Source organism: Varroa jacobsoni, unplaced genomic scaffold, assembly GCF_002532875.2.
Source record: "Varroa jacobsoni isolate VJ856 unplaced genomic scaffold, vjacob_1.0 scaffold_247, whole genome shotgun sequence".
Taxonomy (NCBI): domain Eukaryota; kingdom Metazoa; phylum Arthropoda; class Arachnida; order Mesostigmata; family Varroidae; genus Varroa; species Varroa jacobsoni.
Window position 1 is genome coordinate 1 of NW_019213149.1, and position 15,770 is coordinate 15,770.

The 15,770-nt window shown below is 41.8% G+C and overlaps 1 protein-coding gene across 9 annotated transcripts; it reads right to left on the minus strand.

The window, feature by feature from the left end:
• Positions 1-146: 146 nt before the first annotated feature.
• Positions 147-15,703, minus strand: LOC111258564 (uncharacterized). 9 transcript variants are annotated; one of them, XM_022829942.2, is made up of 7 exons: positions 14,177-14,920; positions 10,315-10,693; positions 3,874-4,098; positions 3,289-3,399; positions 2,760-2,938; positions 2,081-2,357; positions 147-1,748 (listed from the first exon to the last, which is right to left on the minus strand). In XM_022829942.2, exons 2-7 carry the CDS (start codon positions 10,420-10,422, stop codon positions 1,371-1,373), a joined length of 1,278 nt encoding a protein of 425 aa, XP_022685677.1. In that variant the 5' UTR covers positions 10,423-10,693; positions 14,177-14,920; the 3' UTR covers positions 147-1,370. The 9 variants fall into 9 exon arrangements, with proteins under 9 accessions (XP_022685677.1, XP_086823632.1, XP_022685680.1 ...); XM_086967506.1 differs by lacking the exon at positions 10,315-10,693 and adding an exon at positions 9,625-9,794 and having other exon boundaries at positions 14,177-14,784; XM_022829945.2 differs by lacking the exons at positions 10,315-10,693; positions 14,177-14,920 and adding an exon at positions 15,560-15,703.
• Positions 15,704-15,770: the final 67 nt, after the last annotated feature.

Genomic DNA, 15,770 nt, shown 5'->3' on the forward strand with positions numbered 1-15,770 from the left:
TATACATATACATATATATAATTTTTTTGAGAGGGTAAATAACCGTTTTCCACAACCGGAACCATTATTTAGCTATATTATTGAACATACATATGATCATATTGCATTTCTTCGAACAAGTTTCAAAAAAAAAAGAAAACAGTGTATAGATCAACGCGTATTTGGTCTATTTTCTTGTCAAAAAATAGATATATCTATATAACAGCAGCCTATGTTTTGCATAGCAACTTCCTGTGATTATCAAATTCAACATTTATGTCTTCGCTGATCGCAGACGAGCGAAAATAAAGTACAAGTTCTTAGGGTAAGATGACTGCACCGGGCCGGAGTCGTCCTCGAACATATTCGTGAAACGACGACACGTCGGATCAACAATCAGCGATATATCATCGTCATAATTAACTAAAGATTTTACACAAACCAAACTCATCGGTTGCAAATAAGCAAAGGATTTTTGTATCTGAGATAGGCCCAACACCAGCAGTTAGCAGCAACCGTGTCACACGAAAGGCTCTATAATAGTTCCCTAAAGTTAACACCGGTTGGAATGCCTCGATTTAATCATCGCCGTCAGTGGGATAGCAGAACTGAATCTTGGGACGGACCGATTTGACGAACAGAAACCGAAACCGAAAACAACAACAACAACAACAACAACAACAGCAACAGCAGCAGCAGCAACAACAACAAAAGATTTGCTGATGTATCTAAGAACAGTGATCAAATCCCTTATTTGAGCCAACAGCTACTAACATAGAGAGGAGGAGAGAGAGAGAGAGAGAGAGAGAGAGAGAGAGAGAGAGAGAAGAGAGTGCGCCATCTTAGACACTGCCCAACCGCCCTCTTAAAGACTCGAGTTGTTTTCTTCCAGAAATAACAATTTTTAACACTGTTCCGCCCTGTGTCATCAGATCAGCTAGGGCAGCTTGGTGCGTCCAGCGGATTATGAAATAGAAAATGGAAACAGAATTTTTTAAGCGCGTTTTGAAACGATGCAATTGATGCAGTTAACCAGACAGACAGAAATGAACGTAGACACACAAAACATATCACTTGTTAGAAGGTCATCGACTTATAACGCAGAGATATAACACAATTCTGTTGGTCCAATGAATCACTTCAGTTCCTTGTTACTGTGATTGAAAAGCGCTTGGAAACGCAATCTGCTTCGTGTCCCTGCCCAAAAGATCAGCCGCCTTCCCAATTGAGAAATATCATCGGTCATTGTTTTACTACTTCAGGCCATATATCGAACGGAATAATGAATTTTATATACAGAAATTCCTAGCATGGCTAAGATAACTGCAACAATAGGTGACGAACGTAAACATCGTCAAACAAAGTTGAATTTCCAATTCGCTCGATGGCGTTCATGGCGGTGCTAATTTGATGATTTCGACACGAGCCTTCTTAGACAGTGTTTGACCACCCTGTGACTGACGAGATTCTTGAGGCACAGAGGTACCTTGAGTATGTTCTATTGCTACTAATTCTTTTGTATTTAGTTGTTGCTGTTGGCCTGCAGGTTCTTGAGTGGCTGGGCCTCGTGTAATGCTAATCGTTATTCGCTTTGACATTAAAACGAAATCGGTCATTCGCTTCCGAGCTTCTTCTGGCCGGTAGCCTTCTTTTTGACGCTCCTGTACGCGCGGCATGGTCATTGCAAACGTCTCAATCAAAGCGTCAGGACAACTACAGTCGTGCACCTCTCGCAGATGTCGCTGTAGAAGTGGCGCGGCGATCGTCACCTACAAGATCAGAACGTAGCAGAAGCACGTGATTTATATTGTCATTCTTAATTAGAGACAACGCGAAATTTGGTTTTTAGTCCAAACGGCAAAATAAAAACAGTTTTCTAACAATAATTTCAGCACAATTGCACCGCACGATAAGGTAGGATACTATAATTTGCCGCCGCCGCCGCCGCCGCCAACAACAAGATCCTCAAGCAAAAATGAACGATACTCATATTTCGATAGTAAACGAGATAAAACACCTTGTTAGCATGATGAGTTGATATAGAATGTAGTAGTTAGCACCTCTGTCCGTGCAAAGATCCTAATTATTTAACTAGGTATACCTCTCCACAAATTTCGCAGTGGTAGTATAGCTGTTGTTTCGTGTGGTACTCCGAATGTTTGAGGAGTTCTTCGGGAGTCTGGTAGAACTGTTTACAGACTCGGCATTGCAGAGGATCGAGTGCGCACTCCCTGCGGTGAGCGAGAAGGTCCGAACGTGAGGGGAATGTTCGACTGTAGTGGCAGAGAGCGCAGGTAAATTGTCTCCGAGGGTGTACACGTTCAATATGAGCAGTCATATCGTCCTTCGACGATACGCTCAGGCCGCAGTAGTAACAGCTACGTTCGAAACGAAGTAAAGGCAGATGCTCAATTGAGATGCTACGAAATGTGTCACCATGTATACTATTACTCGTATGAATAACATAATAATACAAAATATGCGAAAAAAAAAATATCAGTCATACACGACGCCTGACTTAGATACACATCAATAGCTGAACGTTTCTTCATCACTCAGTATTTCGCAACGTATTCCTGTGCACATTGGCATAAGACGACGTATCGAGGCCTGCTAACGGCCTTCACTGCGTTATACGTCCAAATGATTATCGATTGATGTTAGACATCGAGCAATAGTTAGCGTCTAGTCCTACCGAGAATGAAACAGCACTCTTTAATCGAATGCTGCTACGTTAAAAGACTGACAAAAATGGAAACGTTTGCAGACAAATCGCGCACCAGCTATTTTGTGTACGGTGATTTTTTCGATGGCCTATGTACTTTCGATGAGTTTCGAGCACCTTGCCACAGAACTCGCAGGGAAAATGGCCGCGGTGCTGTAGTAGTTCGTGGGAGGCCAGCGAGTCGCGGGTCTGGAACAGTAGCTTGCATTCTGCGCAGGGATAGAGTTGGTGTACCTGCGAAATCATAAGTCAAAACACAGCTCCGATTGAATCGACTGGCTATTCTGCTATACGCTGACTACGATCGATACAAAGTGAATTTCTATAATATCTGAAAGCAAGCTTTCGTGTGAAGTGGCGAACGTCTGCTTCAGACTCGGTTGCTCATACATCCACCTGCTAACAATGCCGAGCAGTCTAAATGGTACTAGCAACAAACAGGTGCTAGTATTTAGCTAAAGAGAGCTTGTTGATTTAGATAACTAGTTGTATAGAATACAAGACGATTTTGGTTGAGATACGTAATTATCAAGGTTAAGGAATCACTCCCAAAAGGGATGCCAATTGATAAAACTTTTCGTTACCCTCTGCAAATGAAAGTTGAGTTGTACTGCCGAAGTAGAAGACGCTTCACACAGATGACAACCGTAAACCATTCGACTGGTAGTACCAAACGAAGTTACCGAATTGTTTGGCTGGAAGGTGAACACATGCTCTCATAAAAATACAGCTCAGTAAAAGCCCACATCTATTGGACCTCCACACACGAATAGTTCAGGGTCAACGCATATATATAACATAAATCAACATTTGTTAGCTGCCAATGCATGGTGACATTGAGTATAGAAGACTTCAAATATTCAAAGTAACACCCACTAATACTACTTCAATTGCTTCTGTTCGACTAAAAACTGTTGTGCATGTTAGCATCTTGTATATGTAACCGCAATCTGCGGTGTTTTTTTACCATTGTTGTGAATAATAATAGATCACTGAACGTCCCTACGCAGTTCGTTCTCGCCGACTATGATGATTCTTTCGTCTTTAATATCGCCTTCATTTCATTGAAATTAGATAACTAACGCGGTATATAGATGGCACCCTAAGGTTTAATAAATAGATTTTTACCTGGGAGTTACTGCTCTCCGAAAAAACACTAGTAGTTTTACCTTACTGGTAATTTCTTCTCCATCGCTACCCACGGGAAAGAAAGCTGGCTTCGGTGTCGAACGAGTCTTCGGAGTTTCATCTGCAATTAGCTGAGGGTGCTTAAACTGCCCCTGATGGGGCTGCAGTTGTTGGAATTGCGGTTGTGAGTCCTTACATGACGGGTAGATCTGGGTAATGCAGAATAGATCGGGCGAAGCGTTTATCACGTTCGGATTTACGTCCATCTGAAGCGTTCAGGATACACAACACATTCCGTATGCTTTACTTACCTATCTTACATCTTTGCATGAAGAATGTTACGGTTGAGATTTTTATTATGCAATTATATAACTGGGGGACGGAGGGGCTGTTAGCTAGACTAGAATATTATACACAAGACGACGTCCATAGAAATACGTTTTGACGATGGCCATTGCCAGCGCTCGTAACGGTCTTGCCGACTTGCATTGATATTCTGTGCTAGACTATTATAAATACCCTTACGAGCGAAAAAAAAATCCGAATTTTGTATACAATCATTTGACGTGATTTGGGTATGCAGGTATTGATGGCGCCTCCCTTTGAATGTAGCAATGCGAAAACTCGCTGTAGGTAATATGCTTGTATCGCAGATGTCCACACGTTAACTGTATGGTAAACGTCTCCAACACATTGCACATAAGGAAATTTTTAGCTTTTTAGGCAGAGGCCCAATTACTCAAACCACCGCGACGTGTATGTAATCATCACGTAAACCACAACACGTATAGACAAGTGCGCGGATTTTGCGTTGCCCTTATTCTACCTATGCGCTCAAAGAGGGCCCTGGTACGGGGAAGTTGCATCAAAGTTAAGGACCTTTGCTCATTCGACTCTGGACATCGAATGTTCCGGTAACTGTGCTCTACACTGTGCAGTTCAGTCAGCTGTGCCACCCTCCTACGTTCGCCTGTCTCTACACAAGCAGTCCAATAGAAATTGTTTAAACAACGTAGCGGTTTTGGTCTATGCATGTTGCCAAGACAGATGATATCTTTCGGTCCGCCAGCTGGCTGGTAGCTATCAGTGATTTCAGAACGACTTACTAATAAACACGCGTTTATTAAATGCTTCGGTCCGCGCTAAAATGTACAGCATTTTTATTAAGTTTCAGTCGCTAGCGACAGGCAAGGGTCTTCGGTCTTAAAAGTAGATGTGTAGCCAGTGTTTTCGAACATCCGATAGTGCAAACGACAATGGTAATCTAATTTGATTCAAATCTCTTGATACGGAGGGTGTCTCAAGACAAATGACAAAATCGATTAGGTCATTGGACAAACTTACTTACCTTGTCTGTTCTGTGACCATATTATAATTTGCTAATTTTTACCCTATTTAATTTAGTAGTAGAGGGTTTAGCGTGAAACAGACAAACAAGCACCTTTCGAATTCGCCAAAACATTGGGTACTCGCTATTCATAAGTAGTTTCTTATACATTTCTAGCAGCGGCCGTAGATTTGCCTGTGTATTTTGGCTGGCCTTTCAAAGTTCTACCGCTTTCTTATATCACATTGCGCCCTAAACGCTGCAAACATAAAACAAATGCGACGATTAAAATTACTTCGCGATCCTGTCCACAGCAATGGCTGTTCACTAGAAAAAGAAATTGTCTCAGAAGAGACAAATGCATCTTACCGTACCGGAACATCTATTTACAAATCGATAACACCGTGCAATTGACCTATTGATAGCCATATTGGCTTGCCCTCTTTGATCTGGCATTATGTTTACCAATGTAGCCGAGGAAACAAGTGGCACTTATTCTCGTACCATGCACAATGAAGAAATCTCAAAACACAGAGCGTCGCGACTGACAGATTTGTCTACAAATCGACCGTCGGAACTTGATTCGAGCCGTTCAGTACTTACTGTGTGTATATTACTATTATTTCTACTGAAAGTTGGATTTTGTCCAACTTTTCGTTATCTTTTGTCTTTTTCAACTTTTGTGGGAACTCTTCCAATATTGTGGATTAGAATATAGGATATATTCGTGCAGTTAAATCGACCGCTCACAAGACGTTATTGGAGTCACAATTTTCTCTCTAAGTGCGCATGAATGAGCAGACAGCTCAGAAAGCCAATCGGAACATATCGTTGAATTGTCTAAACGTAAGTAAATTCTGTAAGTCATTTACCTGTTTCATCGGGTACGCTTATAACAATGGCTGACACGAACATATGGTTTCTGCTAAGTTTTCGAAGCTCTTTGTGCGAGCAAGCTGAGTCAACCTTTGGACATGTATAACTTGTAAATCAACATATTCTGTTGGCTGGAACATCGATGGCGACTACGCAGCATTAACACTGCTGCTATTATGAGCAGAGTCACAGAGCACATCTGCTAGCGTATGTTAAGTTGTTACCCAGGAAACCCCTTATAGGTTCGAAATGTTCCAAACAGAAAAAGCAATATATTGCGTGAAATTTTTCCCTGTTTTGGACTTTACGTAGTCGCTAGATAAACGATTCAATAACGAATGCGTTAAATTGGCGATAAGCTGTATACATATTTTTCCTGTACAATATGTAAAACATCCCGATTTATTATGATTGTTAAATATAAGGCTATCAAAGGCCTCTATTTTAAGGACATCCTCATTTGCTGCCATTTATTATAAATCTATGGGTCTAGGTTCTAAGGCATAATCCAACTAAGCGTTTACAGATAGAGTGAAATTATGATACTCAAAAAGACGACTAATCCATACAATTTAGTGATTGTTTTTATTTTGTTAGAAGTAAAGTTAGGACATAATGGGTTACTGGTAGGTGTTTTAGCAGTCGACATGGTGGACCAGGTTTCAAGACTTCATATTTACACGTTTAAAACTGAAATCTCTCATTTATCCCACTAGAAATCCATATGATATACCCACTTCGATGCATCTATATTATGAGATGTCGGCTAGAATAAATATACATAGAATAAATATTTGCCTACCTTCTCTAGTGACGACCCTGTCGCTAAAAAAACTTTTTTACGTACGTTAAAAGGTACGGTGATAAGAAAAACAGCTACCGCGGCTATTAGTTAGTTCTACTGCTTCTGACTTGCCATGCCCCAAAAGCACTTTCGTATCATCCCCGTTAGGCCCGGGTCCGGGGCCTGTCATTGAAGCACTATGTTCTTCAGTTCGTGATCTTCTGATTCGGCCTTTGACATAATTCCACATGCTTTCGCTCGGATTGAAGTCAAATGAATTTGCAGGCCATGGCAGGACCTGAATATGATCAGCAATAACATTTCAGGGACACATTTTGCCCTTTCGCATAGTGACTTGTCATACATAGTTCCCAACCGAACACAATTCTCCCCACAATTCTGTCCCATCTAGGGCAGCGTCTTTCGTTTGAATTATTGTCTCACTGTATTGTCTTTTTGCCATAGTCCTGCTGAGGAAATATCAGGCTTTTGGTATCACTTTGGAGCGTTTTATGGAGACCGTCGTTCTTCCGGCACGGTTAAGGAACTGTTAAATTTTTTTTTGGTTCCGTTAGAATGACTCTGTCTCCCCACTGCGCTACGCACCGTTTGTTATTTTTGTTTTCTGGTTTTCTCGATGACCGAGTCGGCTTATCATTCACCTTTTGTATTATCCCATTGTCAACTCTACAGTCCGATATTGCGATCGATTCTTCCACCAAATTCTCTTTGCGTTCGCTTTTTTTGTATGAATCTAACTATAAAAAATCGCAGCTCTTGCATGGAATCTTTCCCAAGTCACACTTCAAGTTCACATGTAGTAACAAAAGTACAAAAATTAACTTTAGTATGGCTCGTGATGAGAGTAACGATAACTGCTCTACGATACCTAGAACCACCTTTTTCTCTCCATGAGTGAAAGAGGACGGAATCAGGTACCTAAGTATAGTGGCCCGAATATTCCCGCACGTTGTTCATACATGAACAGCCATTACACCACGCGTCTTAGTAGATGCTTCTTTAGCGACCGTCTCACTGGAATTGCAGAGCGAGGCAACTTTCACATAAAAAACACATACGTTCATTTCGGGCGCGGGTATAGTGTATGAAAATTCTGGTCTACGTATATGTATGTATGTATATAGTGTGCGACACCTAAAATGGGAAAATCCTTAGTGAGCTGTTTGCAATAACGGGTATGCATTCATCCGCTACAAGACGAAAGTTCGAAGGCCATTTCTTTCTACAACAAAACAACAAGCATGGCGAACAACGGTGCGTCGGTTTTGAAGTTTGAGGGAAGATCAATTATTATCGAATCGGTACGCGCTAAACAAATACTCATCGAAATCATAGCCCCGAAGCGACAGCGTACAACGTCGCGAATGAGTATACAGAAGAAGCAGAATCAGGTTCTAGCACAGCACAGAAAATCCATGGTAGAAAAAAATATTTCGCAAAGCTGCTAACGAAGAAAGTGATGAAAATGAGCGTTCGGTGTTAGGAAGTGCTCATGAAGACACGCAAAGTCACGCCATACTGCATACGAATCGACAGGTGCTCTCTGAGGTCAATAAGGGTTTGACCGATGCTATATGCCGCTCAGTTCTTTCAAGAATAAAGCGTCGTCTTCGACTTCGAGCAGCAGGTTTTGTATTTCCGATACAAAAATGGTCCGCAGACAATGATCGCTAACGAATTTGCTAACAAGATGTTTTATCTAGTCCATAGATGCATGGATCATAGTTGTAGCTATGGCTGTGTAATAATGCAGTTGTAAGAACTGGCTTTTGCAGCTTACGGGCTGTTTGCAAGTATCAGATAGTCGTTCAACATATCTACCAAGTTCAGTGCAAAGGTAAACCAGCCTCAATCATCAGAAGTGAGATGCTCAAAGCTTTACGGCAAGTCGAATATTGTGGTCTTTTTTTATTTGGAACTTCCCCACTATAACTTTAGAAGCCATGTGAGCGTATTAGCACAAGTATCTTCAACGTTAACTTGAACTTTGCACAAATATGGTCCCGAATGGGTGCAATAATTTAAACATGACAAACTGACCCTCAGCCTGGATTTTACTCAAGCAGAGCAGACGCAGTACACTCCCACCCATATAATAATTAAGCGAGTTAAATAGAGCGTTCGTGTGTTCGATGCGTAAGTTTGGCTTCTTCATCTACTATATATACAGGGTGCGGTGTCTAAATTTTCTTATACTCCGTTTCTAGGATTCTGAAAGGGGGTTTCAATATCTGCTTTTGTTTCTGTTGCATGTGCTAGAAGCGTCATTGACAGTCATGACAACGTACGGCATAAAAGAAGCCAAAACTGCCAACAAAAACAAAAGTTGCAAAGAAATTTCGAAAAGACTAACCGTTAGAGCTTAAACGAGCTTTAAAACGAGCGTTAATTTTTGCATTATGAATCCAGGTATATTAAAAATAGCTCTTTGAGCCCCCTTTGTAGGTTTGTGGACCTCTTAAATTTAAACGCTATTGAAAATTTCTCGGTTTGCGTTACGCAAATCCTTTCCGGATTTACAGAAGTTACATCAAAACTGGCAGTTACATAGATTGTCGATTTCGGTCAAAAATATACAAATGTATATTTTTATAGAGATTGTATTGCGCGTGCCTGTGTAGCGTGAAAACATGTAGCAGCTCTGTATCCATCAAGATTAGATCCCAATAACCAACCGTCACCATTATTTTATTATAATGTACACCGCATTAAAATTTAATATATTAAAATTTTGCACTGCATGTTTAATTAATGATATTTATTTACAAATATAATTTCCCTTACCTCTATAGAAATGAATAAAATGGGTTTCATAGCAAAAGAGGGTGAGGCGGGGCCCGCGGTTCCTTACCACTGTCTGTCCTAAGAAATCTTCAATAATGATCTTGTCTTCTCAAAAATGAGCCCTCATAGTGGTTCTATTGGCCTGATTTTTTGTGACTTGTTCCAGGTGCCTTATAGAAAAAACAAGGGAGACAATGAAGTCAATTAGGTAATTCCTTTTGCCCGTAAACGGTCAAATAATTTGCCCATGAAGTGTAATGCTAATTCGTTTTAACCATTACTCCGAGTACAGTTTACCGATGATAGTAACGCGCTAACTAAACATCACAATTCTGGCGCGTCTCTCAGCTCGAGGTGTGGTGTTTCAGCACTATGTTGCGTAGACAACTTACACGCAAGGTCGACAACTAAATAATTTGTGCGCCCGAATTTTATTGCGTAAATAAGCCTAATGTATGCTACGTAAAACTTTTTCGGCCCGCAACCTAAAGCTTGTAAGGTTGTCGATTTTCGCTTAGCCAGTGCTTCACATTAGGTAAACCACACATTAGGCGATACGAATCAAATACTTCAGTAAGCTAATTACAGGAGACATGCAACGCGGATGCAGGATGTTTTACAGCATTCCAACGGGAAAAAAAATGACATGGAGAGACGGGGTATACGCAATAGGCTACCAAAATTAGTCACCTTCGAAGAGGGCACCGGAAGCAACTGTAAGGCACGAGGTCTGGATCGGGTAAGGTTTATACCGACCCCGCATGCACAGTCAGAATTTAACCTCGGTTTCGGAAACATATTTGAGAATTTTACGTTGCGTGAAGATGTACACTTCACGTGTTTTGTGTGAGCAGTTGTCTTTCAGCTATTTTATGGAAGCCATTAGGTGTTGCCCATTAAGCTTATTCGGGTATTCGCGCATAACGGGAACGTAAATGAAGTAGGATGTGTATGTCTTCATAGTGGCAGTTTAGAGTCCACTTGACCTTAATTATATCTTCAAACAGCACACGCTGTAAGTGCACTGACGGATTCATTGCAATCCAGTTAAGAGGTTTTTATGACACTCCTGCAGGAGAGAAAGGAAAAAAAATCATCCTATTAGGTTTACCAACCACTGCCTTAAAGAACATCATTGTCATATAGTAAAACTGAAAGGGAGCAACGGGATCGAGTGATCTGGGTGGTTAAAGCGCATCCCTTTGAGTGCGTCACCATAGCAACCATGAGCATGCGGCTTTCGCCGGTTCAGATTTTAGTGTAAGCAAGTGTTTACCATCCCGTTTTGGAAATAGGCCGGATAGGCCCAGCTAGACCAATTCCGGCTATTATAACAGAGTTATTGGGGAAGGGGGGGAGGATAAGTTTTTGATACCGTACCAAAAATTCCGTACATTTGTTCAGTACAGTTTTGATTGTTCAAGATGTTATAAAAAAATCATTAAAAAAAAAAGATAACAGAATCACTAGCATAAGTAACAAATTGAGTCAACCAAGGACACTTGATTGATGCAACCAAATTTAATTGTAACGGTATAAAAGAATTAATGTAACACCGTTTCAGGAAAATTAAAACCGGAAGCCTGTAAAAGTATCTGTGCGTCATATGTTTGACTAAACGTAACGCGAAGCGAATAGTCTTGATAACATGATGAAATAATGTCACCGTGATAGCAGAACCATTGGAACATTTCATTGTGACTATGTGAAGTAGGGTGACTGCAATACCTAGACCAACTGCATCAAGGCAGTAATAGTAAGGTATCTTAGAGTAAACAACGGTTTGCTTGCACGGAGTAACGGATCGCTGCTGTAGGATTTCAGGAGAATCGTTGTACCTCTCCGATTGCGCTGTCATACTTTGTTTAATTCTGTGACAAATATTGATACAGGTCTTATCAAGTAACCTGCACACGGGTCACGGGTTCGGCGGCGCAGGACAACTGCAACGTTGACCCGTATTCAACATTGAGTTTCGGTATGACATGTTATATCTAAGTATCAAATTTGTGAATTTTCAACAAATTTAGCCGCCCATCATACGAGTTAACGCACCGTGTATGTACGGTTATCTATGTGTCGTCTTCATAGAACGATCGCCTTGAGTAGGTTCTTTGTAAGTCGCTAGAGTACCATCCTGGGATGACCTTCGCGGTGGATTGATATCCTTTTGTCTGGAGAACTTTCTCCCATAGTGCATATTACCAGCTTGACCTGACTCTGTGTTAGTAAGTTGTGCGACTATCGTTGAGAATTTGTGACATTTTTGTTGGCTTTACATGATCATTTTGAAAGTGAGTGGCGAGGTTCATGCCATGCGCTAATGGATTATCCCTAGGTTACTGGGGTGATGATACCAGCAGGTGATCACTATGGGACCGACGGTAGCAGAGTGATCATAATTGATCGGGGCGAAACCTCTCAGGCCATTCTAGTTTATTATATTGATATCTGTTAAACACGGGTCTTGAGTAGCGTGTTTGTTTTACCGGAAACGTGCATGGATTGTGCTGATTTCTAAGTTTCGCTTTGGAAAGCGTTATGTAACAGGTGAAGCTGATCAGAAAAACACTTTTGAAGTTTCTGCCCATAAAGCATGTTAATTCGGCTAGTTGTAAGCCGAAGCTAGCAACATCCTCGATATTTAAAAGTAACACTACACATCAAATTAGCCATCATGGTCGTTCGCACTGATGCGTACAAATGTGTATTTCTGTAAAAACTGTTTGCATGTATAAGTGTCCTTAACGTGCGTTTCTTGAAAACCAAAATTCCAACTATATTATGGAAGAAGCTATTAGGTTATACCTATTAGGGACTAGCTGGCCACTATTCGACGTTATCTAATCAGCTATCTACTCTTACACAGGTAAAATAAAATGTGGATAATAACAAAAGGCATAGAGCGAAACCCGCGGGTGGCACTTTGTATATATGTATCATATGGCACAAGCCTAAAAATTAGGCCTTCGCATAGGTCCAATATTGAAACGAACTGTCTATGATAAGGTTTTTCACTGTGTCTACGCCTCTGCTGCATGTTCGCCCATTGTTGCCATTACTTTCGCTAACCTGGTCACGTTGCGTTAACGGCTAGGAATTACTGGCAACATCGAGATCACGACTATCTGTAGAAGCAATACCAAGGGCCTCACCAGCTTGCGTGTCATCTAACTATCGATGACAGCTGCCCTCACTGATGAAATGCCCTTCCTCATATCAATCCACCGCTCGACTTGTGCTTAACTACCAAGAACAATAGCAGAGTGTAGCAGTACCATATAAGAACATAGTTGTGTGCTTGTTGGCTTTGTAGAACAGCGGCAACTCTTAGGCAAAGTTTGTCAGCTTCGTACAAAAATACTATACCCTATTTGCTCTCTGTGGCTTGTCGTGTCAAATTGGATTCCGTACTTTATTGTTAGTATAGTTCTACTTAAAGATATTGGCTGCCACAGAGAGACAATGACAATGGTACATTACACGGTTAACAATAATCAGCTGGGTAAAGAGTTCGTAGTGCAACAAAAATCTATGCACATTAATAATAACTCGTTCGTTTCATATCTCTTATCCAGAGTGGTCTACCCAGGGTGAGATAATTGCAGAAAGCGATACAGTCTTATGCCACTAGGATAGGTGCTCCGAAATATACACTAACTAAGAATACAAATGCAACCATTGAATCCCTTACTGTTGTTACAATCTGCAACATTGTCTTTTACATAATCTGCGTATAAACCAAACCTCTAGATATGAGTCCATTCATTTATCGCTAAGCCATTGCTATATCGCGTGCGGCGTCACACGTTCAAAATATGAAATAGATTTTGGACAAAGTCGATGACAGCACCACTAGCGAAGATCGATTAATGGTAATTCGTGGTGTTGACACAAGGCGCGTACCATACCATATTGAACAGCTAACATATGACTCTCTCTCCTCTTTATGGTTATTTCGATACGCATGGCTCGGTTCAACTATCCGCCTTTACCTTTGGCTCATGGTCGGCTACGGTCAAATATTCGAGAAGAAAAGCCTGAACTTTTATTTTTAAACGTCCAGCAAACACGAGCGCGTCGTGAGGACCTCCGTGTTTCTCCAGATGATACCCATTCACCCCGCCGTCCTCAACAGCGAAGCAAAACTCACAATAAACAATTACAACAGCAATGGCAACGGCAACTTTAACAACAAATAACGGAGAGTCACAGAGCTCGCAAGTATTCCTCGTTCGTTTATGTACTTCAATTGCTGTAGCAGTAATAGCACAGCACATCGCAACGCATTCACAGCAAAAGCACTATTACAAATCAGTCACATAGTAAGCAAGCACAGCATAAACAGTAATAACAGCAGGTCTTGCGCAGAATCGTCTATTGTGCAATAAGAATAATAACAGCAACCTTGCGACATTCATTCATTCATTCATTAGATGGCTCTAGCTAGCTCACCCTACGGGCCTGGTTCAGTATGTCGATCCAAGAGCATCAGCAGCCGCCAGAGTGGAAATCGCCGCAGCATTAGCGGCTCGTTGTCTAACTCACTCACCCCTATTTTTTCGCATTTTCCTCTCCGTCTCCCGAACTTTTATCAGCCGTCCATGTTCGATGGTCTGTCGTTGGCAAAAACAGCGACAGTCGCCACCGCAGCCGCTACCGATACTACAAAGGCAACAACCATTCGAAAACATAGGCAACATTTATCCTTTGTCGACTCAGCGTAGATGGAAAGAGCCGCCCAGACGCTCGACCGTTTGACTGGTACGTTGCTGACTCTTCTGATTCATCTGACGATCGTCGGCGAGGGGAAAGTCAATGGGAGAGGGAAACGAAGTCGACAGCATCAGCAACGACAACAAAGTGCTAGGTAGGCTTACAATACACACACACACGCAGACACCGATACAAAAACTCATCTTCTCATAGTAGGATGTTTCTCCTATTTAACACTAACTAACAGTAACTAGCGCACGGGTTATTGGGAACACGCTTGCCATAGTCTAATGGCAGTCATGCGGCCGCTCCAGCACTCTCGTCTCGGGATTTTTCCCGCGGCCATTACCACGGCCGTGTCCTCGGCTCGTTAGCGCCGTTGGCGCGCTGATAGCACAACAGCCACGCTAGACATGGGACGGAGAACCGCACTATTTGTTCCATGTATCACACGTCACATAGAAATATACATGTCAGCAACAGCTGCAGCAGCTACAGCAACAGCAACGAACATACAGCCGCCGCAGTTGGGCTAGCAACGAGGACCGTAGTGAAAAGCGGTGGACAGCAATGGCCATCTCTCTATGATTCACTATCAGCATAATGGTAGGGAGCGATCGAACGAACGAACGACCCGGGGGTTCATATTGATGCTGACGGTGAAAGTGGCCGCCATCACAATGATGGATAAGTAATGTTGAGATGCAGTGACCTGTCGATTGCGGCCTGGTCTGATCTGTGAACGTTTTCCCACTGACCGTATTTTTCTTTCGCCCCCGTACCCAGCATCAGGGATGCCGCCTTCAGTTGGTCACCAGCGAGCACTACTGATTTGCGTGACTTTTTTTTTTTGCTTGACGTTTGAACACGTCAACGAGGCTCGCTAATGGATTTTCGCTGATAACGACGACTGCTCTTATCTATTTTGTACCACATAACTACGCACGCGCTAGCCCTATAAAGCTTGCAAACGTATCTTGTTCACAGCATAGATTTTCTATACTCAGTAATAGTATTGTCCACGAGAAGCGTTAAGAATATGCAATTCGTCCCTTCGTATGTCTTCTCGATTGCCACATTTCAGCTGTTTTCGCTATTTGTAGTCGCTTAATTGTTTCATTGTTTTTAGGAAAACAAAACGTTCTTCATGGTACAAAAAGAGCTTAACGATGACACATGGTTTGCACAGCAAAAAGAATTTTACTTGAAGTGTACGCACTTCCATCGTTTCGATAAAGTTGCATCAAAACAGTAACATGGCGACAGTACGCCGCCGGTTCAGTGCGCACAGAACAAGGACTTCTATCAGTTGTTACAAGCCTCGGTTACTTGCTATGGATTCGAACCCATCTATTGGCAACAACCGATCCCATTTTGGTACGTCGGTAAACTAGTTATGAATAACACAAAAGTGAATGTAATTCTGTTTC

Excerpts from the sequence above, each read along its gene's own strand:
- LOC111258564 (XM_022829941.2), bottom strand. The coding sequence starts at position 13,904 with ATGTGCTGTGCTATTACTGCTACAGCAATTGAAGTACATAAACGAACG. Across the intron at positions 4,099-13,619 it reads TAGCCGACCATGAGCCAAAG|ATGGACGTAAATCCGAACGT; the intron begins GTAAAGGCGGAT and ends TGAACGCTTCAG. Across the intron at positions 1,749-2,080 it reads ACTGCGAAATTTGTGGAGAG|GTGACGATCGCCGCGCCACT; the intron begins GTATACCTAGTT and ends CTGATCTTGTAG.